This window comes from Boleophthalmus pectinirostris, unplaced genomic scaffold (assembly GCF_026225935.1).
Source record: "Boleophthalmus pectinirostris isolate CB_2022bp ecotype Guang Dong unplaced genomic scaffold, ASM2622593v1 HiC_scaffold_1, whole genome shotgun sequence".
NCBI lineage: Eukaryota > Metazoa > Chordata > Actinopteri > Gobiiformes > Gobiidae > Boleophthalmus > Boleophthalmus pectinirostris.
The window spans coordinates 2307693-2324573 of record NW_026570970.1 but is presented as its reverse complement, the minus strand read 5'-3'; the positions used below and the strand labels follow the sequence as shown (position 1 = coordinate 2324573).

Here is a 16881-nt window from a genome sequence, read left to right as displayed (position 1 = left end):
TTCTGGCTGCTGTGACTGAGTGTGTTTTTTCTTCATCCTTAATTTACTCCCATTTCATTTCTCTTTAAAATTAAACGTTTTACGGACTCAGGTTTTGTTTTTTCATTTGAGCAGAAAAGAGCTAAAGTCCTGAAAGCTGAAAGTGTCCAAAGCAAAAGCCTGAATAATACATAATAGAGCTTTAATCTTGAATTGAAACCTGAGCTCTTGTGTGCTGCTGAATGGTGTGTGTGTGTGTGTGTGTGTGTGTGTGTATGTGCGCGCGCCTGTGTGTGTGTGTGTGTGTGTGAGACATTGTGCTGGTGTGTTTGATGTGCTGTAAACAGGATGGGCAGGCGTCTCCTCTCCCTCGGCTCCGGACACTGTTCCTGTGAGGAAAGTCGGCTGTTGTGGTCCTGCAGGTCTCATGAGCTCCACACTGAGACCACAGAGTCCGAGTCCGAGTCCGGATCACAGACTAAAAAATAAAGACGTGGATCGAGGGAGAGTGACGTCACGATGGTCATGAGAAGGAAAAGGAAATAATTTATGGACAAAATAGTGAAATAAAAACACCAGGATCCTTACATTTTTTCAAAAATCAACCTTGCGTCTTATAATCCGCACGTCTTCTGGTCCCGGGTCAAGCAGAAGTAAACAACAAGACCAAAAAGTTAATGCATCTGATATAAAAATGTATTGAACAGATACATATGTACTCTAGTTTATCAAACTGTTGACCTTTTTTTTGTACCATTTTTGGTTCAACAGACCATGTATGAAACATGGAACAAAAATTATTTCCCAAATTTCAAAGACCTGCAAAATCATGTAAATAAATGTTTGTATTTCATCATATCTTGTGTTATTCCATCTTTGAACTGTTGATGAAGGGACATGAATAAAAAAAAAAATAATAATTATTGAAAATGATAAAAATGTTCTTGGAAGGACTGACATATTTTATAGAAATAGTTTCCTTTCATTTTGAAGTAATATTAAAGTTTTCAGAAGAAAAAAGTGACAAATGATGTAAAATCCTGCACCTTCTACTTGTTTGTACAATTTTCCCTCCGTTACTTTTCCCTCCGTTACCATGAACTTTCTTAATAAAAAATCTCATGAGTCAAAAAGTCAGAGGTTTTTCAACCTAATCTTGTACCATATGGTAGAAAACTATATGAAGCAAATATTCAAACCAGTTTGTTAAGGATATGGAAGTGAGAACCAAGAGTTATCACTGTTTGGATTTATTGACCAAAAAGTGCTGCATATTTCATTCCCTCCGTTACCGACATGAGTTTTTAAATTTTTTGTCTTGAACTTGAAAGAATCTCACAGGTTTAACTTGACCCTGTTGGAGTGTAACTCTTTCCTACATTCTGATACTTTACTTATTTCAATAGTTCCTCTAGTTTCTGAATAAGAGACATTTGAATGTCAAAAATCTGCCCGTTTCCCTCCGTTACCACTTGACCGAACCCTTATGTATTAATTCTAATTGTGTTTCTGACCTCGAACTGATTTTCTGTCGTACACGGCGCTCAAAAATCTGTCAGAATGTTTTAGTATGACTTTGGTAAACTACAAAGCCACACCACTTGATGGATTATTGGAGAATTCCTGAGTCCAACAGAAGCTGAACCGCAACAGCGCACAAGGAGTGAGCTGTTTTTTTTTCAGAGCTTATAGTTTATGCAAATGAGTCATGTGGTTTTAAGTTTAGTTTATGTAAAACGTAAACAAATGTGTCAAAGCTGCATTAAACACATTATTACTCAGTGTGTATTTGAGTCGTCCTTGTAGGAAATAAAAAAAACAAACTTAAATGATCCACCCACATTCACATTCATAAAACACATTCACCAAGACAGAGAGACAAGGCCGGGCGAATTACACCACGATCTGTTGATGGATCGAGGACGCCTGGACTAAGGATCAGGACTCAAGTGTCGTCTGTTTGTTTCACTTCATGCTCCTGTGTGACTTATGTATGAAAACAGACGAGAGAATTCAACATTATTCATATTGCGCCTTATTATGCATCCGAAAAATACAGTAATCCATATAAGTGTGTGTGTGTGTGTGTGTGTGTTCAGGTGAAGCTGAGACAGATGTGTGCCGGAGTGGAGAGTCCTGGGCCCCTCCCACTGGAGATCTGACTTCTGACCCTGAGGTGAGTCCTGCGCCGGACGGACTCGTCTACACACATTTCACGATCTGGACTCAGTCAAAGCAGGACTGAAAGATACATGCTGGGTTGTTCTGTATGTATGTCTTTGGTGGAATGTTCAGCAGTTGCTCATGTGTAAAACACTGCCCAAAACGTTTTAGGTCATTTGAAAACTAATTGGATGGATTTAAGCACATTTTCAAGAGCCTGTTATCAACGTAAAGAGAATGTAAGTCATTCATCCTCCACGTACGTTTCTAACATCAACTAAAGCGACTAAAGTCATATTTACACCATGAGCTTCCCCTGGCACACCGCTGGCACCGTTATCCTGGTGTCTACTGGCCTTCATAGTCTCACTACACTTTATGAACCTCCTCCTATAGGCGAGTTTCAGCTGACGTCATTGTTATTAAAATCCCGCGTTGCTGCTGGGAAATATTTCAGTCGGAGGCGAGAAACACGGTAGCGTCAAACACAGTGTGTAACCTCGCGTATTTCTCCCTGATAATGGTAAATTCCTGCTGCATTATCAGACGCACGAATAGAAACACGGAAGAAGGAAAATGTCTTTTTCGTATTCTGAGTGAAAAGAACCACTAACGGTGAATTAAACGACTTTCAAACATCCGCAGAGCAAACGTAGAAGATCCTAACAAACCGTGGACTCAACAAGTTCAACAACACATCCAGACTCTTGGAGGTTTTCATCTTTTCTGCTGTGAACGGCCCAGGAGTTTCCACCAAGTCATTGTGGATGTCGCCCAAGTGAATATTTGTCCAGGGAGTTGGAGATTCTGACCAGAAATGTGGTTTGGTCCAGACTCTGTCGGGGTTGAAAAGGGTGATTTGTCGTCCGTCGATGTTTATGACCAATTTCTGGTCAAATGGTCTTGGGTCGTCTGCCGTTAGAGTGGATAAATAACCGGGATCAATACCCTTTACGTGCTTTCTCGCTCCGTCTGTCATGTCGAATTAGTGTTTCTTGCCGCCGACCAAAATAATTCCCAGCATGAAACGCACGCTTTTGTCAACAATGAACCTCGCCTATAGAAGCTTGAACACTCGATGTTCACACTATGTTCACTTTTGAAATCCCCCTGGGCCGTATTATTGATGGTAAGCAAAGAAAAAGACGAGTGTAACCTCTGACTTCCAACTAAATTCTCTTTGGTGAAATGATGTGAAAACAAGGCTGAGGTTAAAACAGAGCTTCAGACAGAGCAGTGCCTCTATCTAACACAGGGGCGGCCGAACTTTTTTCATCAAGGGCCACATCTCTAAACACAGAAGAAGCAGAGGGACGATCGAGGGCCGTGGACTGGAGCTCAGTACAGTGAATAATTGAAATACGTGCATGTTTAAACTCGTTAGAATGAACCATCTTTATTCACGCTCAGATCCTTAAAAATACAAATTAAATATTAAATATGAGCTTTACCATGGTAGATTTTCAAAAAACTTGCAGTGAAAAGTTGATTTTTAATTGATGTAAAGTCATTTGGAAGCCTGAGGGCCAAGAAAAATTTGTCAGAGCCGTAGTTTGGACATGCCTGACCTAAGTACTATGATACTGCAAAGTATCATGTTTGATTCACTTTTATTGAAAGAAACGGGCCTGACACATAAACTCTGAACATTACTTACTGACCCAGACTCTGACAAACTCTGATCAAATCTTTTCAGTCAAACGAGTTCAAATAGTTTAGTTTAGTTTTGATTTTCATTTAGGCCCCGGATTAATAGTGGTAAAATTAATTTGCCTATACTATTATTATTAACTTAAAAGATCATTTTCCAAAACTCTGCACTGGTTAAATTCTGCCAAAACCCCAGACGCCCTTTGAGGCCACAGTTCTGACATCGGCTCCATTGTTCCCTGGTCTAAATTCCTAAACACAAGACGAGCGTGAGATATTGGCCTGAAGTGACCGGCCCGCAGTCTCCATGGCGACGGACGTGAGATCCTCCTTCGCTCTGTCCATCTCCGACGGTTCTGACGGGCGGCGGGAAAACCATGAGTCAGCGGCTCGCGCGGAGCTCTGATATAAGACCGGGTCTTAGTCGAGCGTCAGGACCGTTCTCCGTCACGTTCTCCGTCCCGTTCTCCGTCACGTTCTCCGTCCCGTTCTCCGTCACGTTCCCCGTCCCGGTCTCCGTCCCGTTCTCCGTCACGTTCCCCGTCACGTTCTCCGTCCCGTTCTCCGTCACGTTCTCCGTCACGTTCTCCGTCACCCTCTGCTCCGTCAGGGCGGGTCACATCTCAGCACGTCTCATTTCAATTTTCTCTCAGTCCCACGTCACAGTTTTGATTTCATTTTGATTCTTGTGCACTTAATGTTGAGATTTTTGATCAGATGTGCATTTGTACGATATTTTGAAGAATCTGGCAGTGTGACTGTGATCCTTTTCTCTTTTAAAATGCCTCGAAAAGACTTCAGTGTGAATCTTTACTTTCATAATATAAAGAGTTAAGCTATTTTATCATGTCGGCTGTGTTCACACTGCAGCCTGAAGTGACCCAAATCCGAGTTTTTGGTCTCTATGTTCCTGTATCTGATCTTTTAATGTCAGTCTGAACCACACAGATCAGATTTTTTCAAACATGACCCAGGACACTTGGATCTGTGCTCCTGAACCTGATCCATATCTGATCTTTAACATGTGACTTCAGTGTGAACAGTCAGGTCACATTCATCCACCTACACGTCATCAACAAGACACAAACGTCACTATTCTGCGCTGAAGTAGGAGAAAATTGTTAATGATCCATGTGACTGAAGTGAAGCACATCTCCACTCACCACAAAACACCACCACCAAAAACCTGGTCCTTCTCCTTCTCAATCTCCTCCTTAAAACAAGTCAGTTGTTCATGTTGTGGCTCCGGTACGAGAGGAACTTTAAAATCTCCAGGTGCTCGATGCTGCGTCCATGTTTGTTCAACTTGTGTAAACACAGAGACGCTCGCTGCGGTTGACGTCGTCGTGTCTCCAGTGTCACATGTGGGACACTTTTGGGCCGTTTAATGTTCACACTGGAGTCACAGCACATACACATAGCTGTAGTTTGCACTGAAATGAAGCAAAGAATCATGGTCTATGTAGTCCCCTCTTTTTGTGATACTTTTATACTATACTTTAGGACCTTGTAATGCGATATATAGTGACAGGCCACGGTATTATTGACAGTTTTGACGATACAATCTCACGATATTTCGGTTATTTTTACATCCTTTGTGTGTGGTTCTTGTATCTGAACCTCCTCTTTTTCTTCCCTGAGCAGCCCGTTCCTTCTACGTTCTGTTCGAATCCATGAGGTTCTGGAACTGGACGACAGAGCGTGAAAAACTTCCGTCCAAACTTGAGATGATCCACTTGTCTTTGTGAAGTTTTTTTTAAAGCTTGTGGTTGAGGCTGGACAGGTGCGACGGATGAACTTCACCATCATTTGTACGAGGAGGAGAATTTAATTTGACCACAGACGGTGTGTTAGAGATGCACTGAATATTCGATAACTGAACATCTTTGTCCGAGTATTGCAAAAAAACAACAACACACATTCGACTTTTGGTGGAGTGAGTTAAAAGTCAGGCCGAATAGTGGCGTGTGATGCAATGACGCAATCAAACAACGTGCAGTGACGCGGTGATCTGGCGCCTTCTTTAAAATGTCGGCAGTGTGGAAATATTTTAGTGTGCACTCACGTTCTGTTAGCCAGTCTGGGGCCACCTAGTGTCTCCACTCAATTTAATTTCTCTCCAGTGACTAGGTCAGGAATCAAAATACAATAGATGATTTGCAAGAACCCCGAAAGTGCGAGTTCGGGCACCAGCCAGTCAGCGAAGAATCAGACATTCTGTGCTGTCAACAATTCTCGAAAATCGAGGATTTAAAGCCAGAACAAGGAGAATGTTTGGTGAATTTTATCAAGGGGAAAGACGGTATTGTCCTTCTTCCTACAGGATTACATACGAACAGCAGCGATTGGTTAAATAAAAAAAAAGTACCCGCCTACTGTCGAGCGAATGAATCCTAGTGCTGCGAGGTCACACGGTTTCCACAAAGTGAAACCAGCTGATGAATCAGACTAACGTTCTGCTCTCACGCCTGCACAAACTGATCCGAGGCATGGCCGGTGACGTCATCACACGGTGCTTTTTGTTTACATATCGCTTTAGCAGAGAAAAAAAGTCCAGCGGCAGAAATATGTATAAAATAGTGAGACAGATGTGAGTCCTTTTATGATGCACTTTCCTCTGTGAGTTTGTGGAGATAAAAACAGCGAGGAGCAGATAAACTTCTGTCACTGTCTTTATTAATGGTGAGGTGGATTGACTGTGTTTTTAGAGCAGTTTCAGAGTGGAGTTTAGTTTGAGCTCTGTGCTGTGATTTGGCCCATCTCCTTCAGTCGGACCAAACTCCCAGTCCGTCCGTGCCTGGTGTGGATGGTTTGCGCTCACACTGGACAAACGTGCGGCGCTTTAGAGGCGCTCTGTGTTTGTGCGCAGGCCTGAAGTCCTAGTGTGAGTGCATTCTGAGTGTCTGAGGTTTATGTAAATGCCTATTGACATTTACTTGAGCCTTCTGTTTACATTTTGAGCCTGTCTCCTGTGGCTGAGCAGACTTGTGCCAAAAGGACAATAATTCATTTGTTGTGGGTTTATTCACTTTAATGCAATTACGTTTTTTTGAAGGACTAGAATAATATGAATAAAAAACTTACTGATAAACTTCCTGGAAAGGCTACTGGAATATTTAAAGAATATTAAATTAAACATTTACTTTCTTTTAAAAACATGCCTAAAAATGTATTCTAGCTCAGGAGAGTCAAACTCATTTTGTTCCGGGGGTCGTGTCCAACCGACTTTGATCCAAAGTGTCTGGATCAGAAAACTCATGTCATATAAACCCCAAAAATAACAATAAGTTCAAATATTTGTGCAGAGAAACACAAATCTATTACAGAAATCTTTTTTAATTGATGAACTCTTTCTTTTACAAAATATTATAATATTATGAACAACCTGAAACTTTAAGAAAAATATAATTTCAACACAAAGTTTTAACATGAACTTGTCTGTAAACAGGAATAAGTCCATTTTTGTTGTAAAATCCTGCACTCGGCTCCACTTTTCTCATGTTGGACATTTTTCTGATGAGGGTGTCACGGTCAACAGTCAAAACGATCGTCCTTTAAGAGCGTTTGGAAAGAGACAAGTCTTCATTTGTGCTGCTCTGGTGGGAGGGGCCACGTACAGAGACGCTGGAGACGCTGCTGTGATAAACACCACAGAAAATTAACAAGATTTTAATAGAAAATATCATTAAAATATTTTAGTAGAAAATCAGCCGAGGGCCAGATTAAAGGTCTTGCAGGGCCGGATGTTTGACACCCCTGGTCTAGGTTGTTCATGCGATACTAAAAAAATAGTGAAAAACTTAACAACCGCATTTGATATTTGGTTTCAGTGTTCGGCCAAGTGTTAAATTTTTCTTTGGTTTCAGTTTCGGCCACAAATGTTTCTGTGCTGTATATAGACACAGTTTCCTGTTGACTTTACATTTAAAAATCGCTCTTCTCTTTGTATCTGCTGCTGTGAGCCTCGTCATTTTGGTCTTAAAATCTTCATATTAACCCGCGACACATGATCCTGAGGGTTTTATTTCGGTGTAAATGAGGCTGAATTAAAACACACTCGTCTCGGCTCAGATCCAAACGTCACACGCGGATGCAGAAACACGACAGGAGCTTTTGTGTGTTGAAGAACGTGAGTGCAGAAGCCCCCCGGCCTGTGACGGCTCCGGTGTTCTGTCTGTCTACGTCTATCCTCCTCTTTGAAATGTGCTCACAGCTAATCCCTAATCCTGTCAACTCAGACCCTGTGTGCGGTGAGCAGCAGCTGAGCCCTTCACCAGTCGCTCTCACGAGTCTCTTTCATGTCTGTCTGGAAGAGGTTGCACTTCTGTTTGGTGATGCTGGTGAAGCTGAAGTTGTTTTCGCAAAATACTTTATAATTACAGAAGCGTTTAAAGAGAAAATGTCCACGTTTACATAATGTTTTTTAATTCCGAATTTATTGTTCGGAATTAAAATACTCTCCTTCGAGTTCACATGAAAATAATCATTCCAAATTGAGGTTTACATGGAAAATCGCCTTTATTTAATTACGCTCAACGTCGTGGGGAAGCGTAGGTTTCACTTTGTAGAAACCGTCTGACCTCACTCCAAATCCTGTAGGAAGAAGAACAACAACGTCTTTCCTCTTGATAAAATTCACCAAATATTCTCTTTGTTCCGGCTTTAAATCCTCGATCTCAGGAATTGTTGTCAACACAGAATGTCTGTCTCTTTGCTGATTGGCTGGTGCCCGAACTCACACTTCCGGGGTTTTTGCGAGTCATCTTAAGTCAGGGGTGTAAAACATACGGCCCGGGGGCCAGATCCGGCCCTCCAAGACCTTTAATCTGGCCCTCGGCTGATTTTCTACTAAAATATTTGAATTATATTTTCTATTTTCTTGTTAATTTTCTGTGGTGTTTATCACAGCAGCGTCTCCAGCGTCTCTGTACGTGGCCCCTCCCACCAGAGCAGCACAAATGAAGACTTGTCTCTTTCCAAACGCTCTTAAAGGACGATCGTTTTGACTGTTGACCGTGACACCCTCAAAAATGGACTTATTCCTGTTTACAGACAAGTTCATGTTAAAACTTTGTGTTGAAATTGTATTTTTCTTAAAGTTTCAGGTTGTTCATAATATTATAATATTTTGTAAAAGAAAGAGTTCATCAATTAAAAAAGATTTCTGTAATAGATTTGTGTTTCTCTGCACAAATATTTGAACTTATTGTTATTTTTGTGGTTTATATGACATGAGTTTTCTGATCCGGACACTTTGGGATCAAAGTCGGTTGGATACGGCCCCTGGACCAAAATGAGTTTGACACCTCTGGGTTAGTGTTTTCTGATTCCTGATCTAGTCGCTGGAGAGAAATGAAATTGAGCGGAGGCACTAGGTGGCACCAGCCTGGGTTGGGGAAGGTTCTGATTGGACAGAGACGCCAATGTATTTACGTCAGCTGGAAGAAAACACACACTTCAGCTGCTCCCGGCTTTTCTGTCGTCTCTGTTTGTCCACGGACACAAACATGATCCAAACTTTTCCCGCAGTTGTTCCGATAATAATTGCGAAGCAGCAGCTGGAGAATCGTCTCATCAGGCTTTACGTCTGTGAGCTGAGGAGGTGGAGGGAAGAGCGTCGGAGAAGGAGGAAGAAGACAAACTGACCTCAGCCCACTCCCACATCCCGCTCACTAATCCAAAGAGACGTGGAGGAAAGTCCGAAGCCAGAACTGGTGGAGCCGCATCAAAGGGCGACACAACGAGCATGCACCGACATTATTTTTAACAAGAATAAACGTTTACTTGATCCAGGACTAAATTCAGATTAATTCGGCATTAAAATCGGATTAAACTACTCGCTTACTTCAGAATCAAGTTTAATTCCAAAGTGTTTACATGGTATTTTAAAAGCGGAATTCATTTTTATTCAGAATTAAATTATTTTTATTTGGCATTAAAACTCTCATGTAAATCTCACAATTTAAAAAGAAAATGTCAAATTGTTTTACTTAGAAATTTCTACGTCTCTCTGTATCAATTTTGGGCTTTAAATTTGGTGCAAAAACGGTCAAGCTTTTATAAATAAACACCTTTTGACGGTGGATGTGTCTCTTGACTGACCTCGGAACATCTTGGAGGAGCTGGAGGAAGTGTCTGGGGTGAGGGAAGTCTAGGCATCCCTGCTCGTGCCGCCGTCTCCTCGACCCGGACTCGGATAAATCATAAAAATACGTCTGGATGGACTTTTTGATGAATGAAAATGCGCTGACGGCTGACGATACGGGCGCAGCTTTTTCTTGGAGAACCTCAGTGATTTTCAGGGATTTTATGAGACTCGTTCTACATGAAGCAGGTTTTTATGAGCGTTTAACCTCGTTGTGACGGTTTTCTCTCGCCATTAGCGCCGTCAGAGCTGCGTTTGTAGTGATTCATGCCGGTGTGAGTAATCCTGAACGAGGCTCAACACTCAGGAGTTTCAAAGCTTAAAGGTTGTATGGAGGATTTTTTTTTTTTTTTTTTTGTTTCAAATTGTCAGTGATAGATTATAGATGCAGTCGCCTTGTAATTATGATGACCAAAAAAAAAATAAAAATTCATCAACTCTGGACGTGGTGGGGCTAAACATTTGCCAATAGATAACGACACTGCCTCGTTATCTGTGAGCTGACAGGCTGTCAATCAAACTCCCTACGTTTCTAGTGTAACTGACTTGCCTGCGCCGCCGGTACGTGGTTTACGTACGACTGTCACACAGTCCACAGACTGTTTACTCCACCAACGCAACGCAACAGTTCTTAGCGGCTTTTTTTGACCTATATCTTCCTCGCAGTTCGCACAAAGTTTGTTGCGATGGCGACAAGAATCCAGGAGCAGTTCGCCGCAAAAGAAAGTCCGTTTTTGAGGTCACTGAAAGAAGAAGACAAGGGGAAAAGCAGCGAAGCCAAACTAAGGTGATTCTTGAAGATTCATTCCAGCGATGGCGCGACTGAAGCAGACGAAGGGTCTAAAGACTGAACCACTGGTCCACAAATTACTCCTGGACAGGAAACTTCTGCTTATTATGAAAACGTACTTTATTTCCAAGAGCGAGACAAACGTTTTTCAGGACACGAAAGCGATATCCTATGTCTGAAAACGTCATTTTCAAGGCAAAGAAAGAGTCCACCTGCTGCTGCGTGTTGTAGTTAGTTCATTCGCACTGAATCTCCGCGCAACCTTCTCTGCTCCCCTTTCCTGCTCCTGTCCCTCCTGCTCCTCACTTCTCGTCCGCGAACGAAATGTCCGCGCCCCCCCTCCCTCCCCGCTCCTCACTTCTCCGTCTTGTCTAACCAACACTGTAGTTAGTTGTTTACAAGTCATGTGCAGCGGCTGTAAACAAACCTGTTTGTGGCGTAAGGAGGAGGAGGGAGGAGGTGTTTCTACGTAGGAGCTGTGGGGGGAGGGGAGGTGGTTTCACGCAGGAGCAACATTTGAAAAAGGACAAACAGTCGCTGGATTTCTCCTTCCTTGGAAAATCCTCTATACAACCTTTAAGAACGAATGAGAAATATTAGAGGCTTATAAAACGTCGTCTACACAAACAAACTGAATAAAACTCTAAATTAGAAAGACGTTTTGCAGAATTTATGGTTTTAAATATATTTTCTGCCTAAAAATAATCCCAGTTAGCTCAAGAAGACCAGACCATTTGTGCATTGTGTCACCGTTGTAACTGATAAACATCCTACCATACACATACATGTAGAACACCCCCAGCGTGATGATACAGCAAAGTATCAATCACATTTTTTTTACTTCATAGTCATTTAAAGCTCCCGTATGAAGCCATTTTACATGTTATAATGTTGTTTCCTAATCACAAACAGACCTGGAGTTGCGCGTTTTTCTCTCAAATGGAAAACACTCTGTTCCACCGTGTTTTTAAACTCCACACACCTTCACTAGAAACATTTGGATCATTTCAGCCTTGGAATTTCCAATCTCTATTGAACTAAAGGTAAAACGTTAAAACTATCGCTTCGTGACATCACAAGGTGGAACAGTTTTGAGCTTTGGAGATGTAGACAGACTAGATGTGTAACGATATCCAAATCTCTCTGTACGATATTTTCACGATATACATCTCACGGTACGATATTTATTGAGATATTGTGTTAATATTCTACTTTTTCTTCTTAAAACGCCTTGACAAGACTTAACCCAAAGAACTAAGAGTTAAAAGTGTTAGAACTGTTATTTCTTCTTGTCGTTTGCACTGAAATGGAGCAAAGGATCATGGGAAATGTAGTTCCCTCTGTGTTTTTTTTTAGCTATTGCTGCATCAGAACTCTTCATTTAAACAAAGACACTTGTGATTCGATATATTATCAGTGTTGGGAAGTTTACTTTTAAAATGTAATCCCCTACAGATTACAGATTACATACCCCAGAATGTAGTTTGTAACGTAATCCATTAAATTACTTAAAGTGAGTAATGTAATCTGATTACTTTGGATTACTTGATTTGCTGTAGAGAAACAAAGACGAGGAAATCTTCACTTAAGAAGTTTTGTCTGATAAAAGAAAATAAAAAGTCCAGATTTTACTGAACCAAATTAAAAAATATTATTGATAGAAAACGAAGAAACACGTCCACACAGCAGGATTTAGTCCTGTTAAATCCTGTTTTAGTCCTGGTTTAGACCTTGTTTAGTCCTTGTTTAGTCCTGGTTAAGACCTGGGTAAGACCTGGTTTAGTCCTGTTTTAGTCCTGGTTCAGTCCTGGTTTAGACCTGGTTTAGACCTGGTTTAGTCTTGATTTAGTCCTGGTTCAGTCCTGGTTTAGTTCTGGTTTAGTCTTGATTTAGACCTGGTTTAGTCCTGGTTTAGTTCTGGTTTAGTCTTGGTTTAGACCTGGTTTAGTTCTGGTTTAGACCTGGTTTAGACCTGGTTTAGTCCTGGTTTAGTCCTGATTTAGACCTGGTTTAGTCCTGGTTTAGTCCTGGTTTAGTTCTGGTTTAGTCTTGGTTTAGACCTGGTTTAGTCCTGGTTTAATCCTGATTTAGACCTGGTTTAGTCCTGGTTTAGTCCTGGTTTAGTCCTGGTTTAGACCTGGTTTAGACCTGGTTTAGACCTGGTTTAGTCCTGGTTTAGACCTGGTTTAGACCTGGTTTAGTCCTGGTTTAGTCCTGGTTCAGTCCTGGTTTAGTCCTGGTTTTGTCCTGGTTTAGACCTGGTTTAGTTCTGGTTTAGACCTGGTTTAGTCTTGATTTAGACCTGGTTTAGTCCTGGTTCAGTCCTGGTTTAGTTCTGGTTTAGTCCTGGTTTAGACCTGGTTTAGATGTAGTTTAGACCTGGTTTTAGTCCTGGTTTAGACCTGGTTTAGTGGTTTAGTGGTTTAGTCTGGTTTAGTCCTGGTTTAGTCCTGGTTTAGCCTGGTTTAGTTCTGGTTTAGACCTGGTTTAGTCTTAGTCCTGAGTCCTGGTTTAGTCTGGTTTAGTCCTGGACCTGGTTTAAAAGACCTGGTTTAGACCTGGTTTAGTTTTGGTTAAACCTGGTTTAGTCTTGAAGACCTGGTTTAGTCCTGGTTCAGGGTTTAGTCCTGGTTTAGCCCAAAATGTGAAAACAGTAAAATCCCTCTGTTTAATCCATTTATTTCAACAAAGTAACTGTAATCCAATTACCACTCACTGAAACAGTAACTGTAACTGAATACAGTTACTCATCATTTGTACTCTGATTACTCTGGTACATGTAATCTGTTACTCCCCGACACTGTTTACTATGATGGTTCACGATATTATTGTGAGAACTTTAACGATATGATATTACGATATTTTGGTTATTGTTACATTTCTCAGACGGATTAATAATAATGAGTTACTCCAACATGTGTGAATGAAACTATTTTGAGGAGGGAACAACATTCTAAATTACCGTATTTTTTGGACTATAAATTGCACCGGATTATAACGTTAAAACTACGGCTTCATGACATCACAAGGTGGAAGAGAACATTTTGAGCTTTTGGAGATGTAGACAGACGAATAATAAAATGTTACTCAGACGTGTGTGTGTGTAACAAAACACAACTCCAGGTCTGTTTTTGACGATGAAACAACATTCTAACACGACCTGAGGCTCACACGTGTCCACTGTGTGTAATGTTGGACCTTTAATGACGTCAGCGGAGCTCGTTGTGTCGTAACGGAGCGCGGCGTGATTCCCGGCGAAAGCTCCAGGACGCCGTTACGTAACAGGCCTTTTAAAAGTGTGTCATGGGCGAACGCTGGATGCTGCTCCCGTCTTCAGAGGAGATCTTTTTATAGCCTCGTTCTTGAGCTCACATTGGGAGCGCTGGGGGGGGGGGGACGGCGATCTATTTTTAGCCCCCCCCCTCCTCTTGATTTGGATTTAGCTGAGTCGCAGCATTTGTCCTCAGAGCCACAGTTCCCTTTTTCCCTCACAGACGCCTGCAGGAAACAAACGAGCGGCTCTGAGGAATCTGAAAGCGGCAGACGCATAAGATTCTGCTGATTTAAGACGTAACGATAAACCAAAACACGTCTCCTGATGAATGACCGTGGAAGTGTAGCTCGCCCCAGTCGTACTTGTGTCCCGTTTGCGTCGAAATCCTCTCGTAATGCTGATGTTGCGTTATTAGGCCCGAGCGGCAGAAGGCGGCGAAGGGCCTATTAGTCCGGTAAAACGATGCGATGTTAAAGGGATAGTTCAGGTTTTTTGACATGAATCTGTACGGTGTCCCTGTCAGCAGTGTGCATCCACACTGACTTTACCTCCGAATGCGTCCGATGAGCCGAGATCCTGGCCGGTTTTGGTGCTGAGGAAAGTAGTTCGGCGAGTTGTGCTGGGGACAGAATAATAAAGCGTTTTTCTTCTCAAAACAATATGTGCTAAAAAGAGTGACACATTTGCACCACAAAACCTCCGTCCTCTAAAAAGTCAGACCTCATAATCACTTGGCACTATTTTCTCTAAGTTCGAATGTATCACTCTTTTTAACACATATTGTTTTTGAGAAGAAAAACGCTTTATTATTCTGTCCTCAGCACAACTCGTCGAACTACTTTCCTCAGCACCAAAACCGGCCAGGATCTCGGCTCATCGGACGCATTAGGAGGTAAAGTCAGTGTGGATGCACGACACTGCTGACAGGGATACCATACAGATTCATGTCAAAAAACCTGAACTGTCCCTTTAAGAGTCCCCGTTAAGTGCACTGACGGGAAGTGATGTGCCCGTAGTGACCAGGGGCCCTCGCCATAACGTAGGAATGAAGCGACATTAAAACTTCTAAACGCTTCTTTAACTTTTGGCTATTTCCATTTTCCAAAAATCAATAAAATGGCGCGTGAGAGAAAAAAAATTGCATTAGGGTATAGGAATGATGCCAAAACAAATTGTACGTAGAATCATGAAATTTGACACACAAGTAGATCATGACAAGACGAGTAAAAAATATTATTACACCAACACTGTGCGCTCCACCAGGGGGCCGCAATGTTGGATTAAAGTTTGCTAAGCATGACTCGGCGTTTTTGTAAACTTCATATTTTTACAAACTCCTCCGAGGGCGTTCATCCAAACTGGCTCAAATTTGGTACACATTATCTCAAGAGGTGGGACATCAAAAGTTATCCACATTTTTCACACACGTCTTACGGTTTCTGAGCAGTGAAGCGACAAAAAAATGCACACTAATTTTGGAAACTTTGAAATTTTTAACTCCCTGCCCTAAAACCATTTAATATGAAAAAAATAAATAAATAAATTGTGGATTATCACCCCTACACATTAAAACTAAATTTAATATTGGGAGAAAAAAAATGTTTTTCCAAATTTTCAGAAATTTGGCAAAATTTAGTTTTGGCATCCTGGATTTTTATATTTTTTTTTTACGGCGTTGCCATAGCGACGACGTAAACTCTCCACGTTATTCCAATGGTAAAACTGACAAATCACACAAACTTTGGCCGATTTCACTCAAATTTTAATCCTGGATGGACACCCTGACCCTAAAAAAATAAATAAAAAATGAAAATGTGTGCAATTGCGCCCCCTGGGAAATTTGTAAGGAACTATAACATTTTATTTGTCGTAAATACACAAAATTTGGCACATGTTCGTGACACGCTCTCAATCAAAAATTCAATGACGCCCACACCCGAGCTTACATTGTGTTACCACGGCAACAAGCCAAAAATCTGTCCTGGCCAGTGGGACGTCCCGACAAGAACCAGACGCATCAAGGCAATAAGAACAAAAAAAAAAAAAAAAGGTGCATTGTGTAACTTTTTTGCTGCTTATTTCTACGGAGATGTCATTGCTCTGCCTGGAATGTTCCGCAGTGTGACATTAGACAGCTTGACTTTATATTTATTCAATTACATATGATTTTATAGCTCAAAAATACCTCGAAAAACAAACATTCTGACTGTGAGCGGTGTCGCCTCTCCACAGATCTGACCTGTAACGCAGGTAAAGGTTTAATGCCACACTGTGACACATTCCAGACAAAACAATAACAGCTCCATGGAGAAAAGCATCCACAGAAAAGTTACACAATACACCTTTAATTGTATTTTTACTGTGTGATGTGTGATTAATGCAGTGTTTGTGTTTGTGTGTGTTTCGTCCTCCAGGCCACCAGGGGGCGTCTCTGTGGAAGATGCTGGGTTCGGAGCGTGGGGTGGTGGAAGAATGGCTCTCAGAATTCAAGGTAAAACACTCAAGAAACAGAAAAACAAGAGCGCAGCGACGTGCAAGAAACAGAGCGAGTTTAAAGGCCCAGATTTCCTCGTCACAAACAGACCTGGAGTTTTGTTTTATTCACACACATTTAAACACACAAATATTTAGTTGCTGAGTTCTTCTCCATCCATTTTCTTCCGCTTATCCGGGGTTGGGTCTTGGGGGCATCAGTCTAAACAGAGACTCCCAGACTTCCTTCACCCCAGACACTTCCTCCAGCTCCTCCAGGGGGACCTGAGGTGTTCCCAGTCCAGTCCAGAGACATCGTCCCTCCAGTGTGTCCTGGGTCTTCCCCGGGGCCTCCTCCCGGTGGGACATGAACACCTCCTGAGGGAGACGTCCAGGAGACATCAGCCT

General features: G+C 41.8%; 1 protein-coding gene across 1 annotated transcript in view; it reads left to right on the top strand.

Moving 5' to 3' along the window:
- The window catches only part of LOC110168797 (hyccin 2), a 100157-nt gene that overhangs the window by 33138 nt on the left and 50138 nt on the right, over nt 1-16881 (top strand). Inside the window, 2 exon segments of the mRNA XM_055148882.1 lie at nt 2079-2155; nt 16416-16492. Coding sequence (XP_055004857.1) covers nt 16442-16492 — 51 coding nt within the window. The 5' untranslated portion in view covers nt 2079-2155; nt 16416-16441.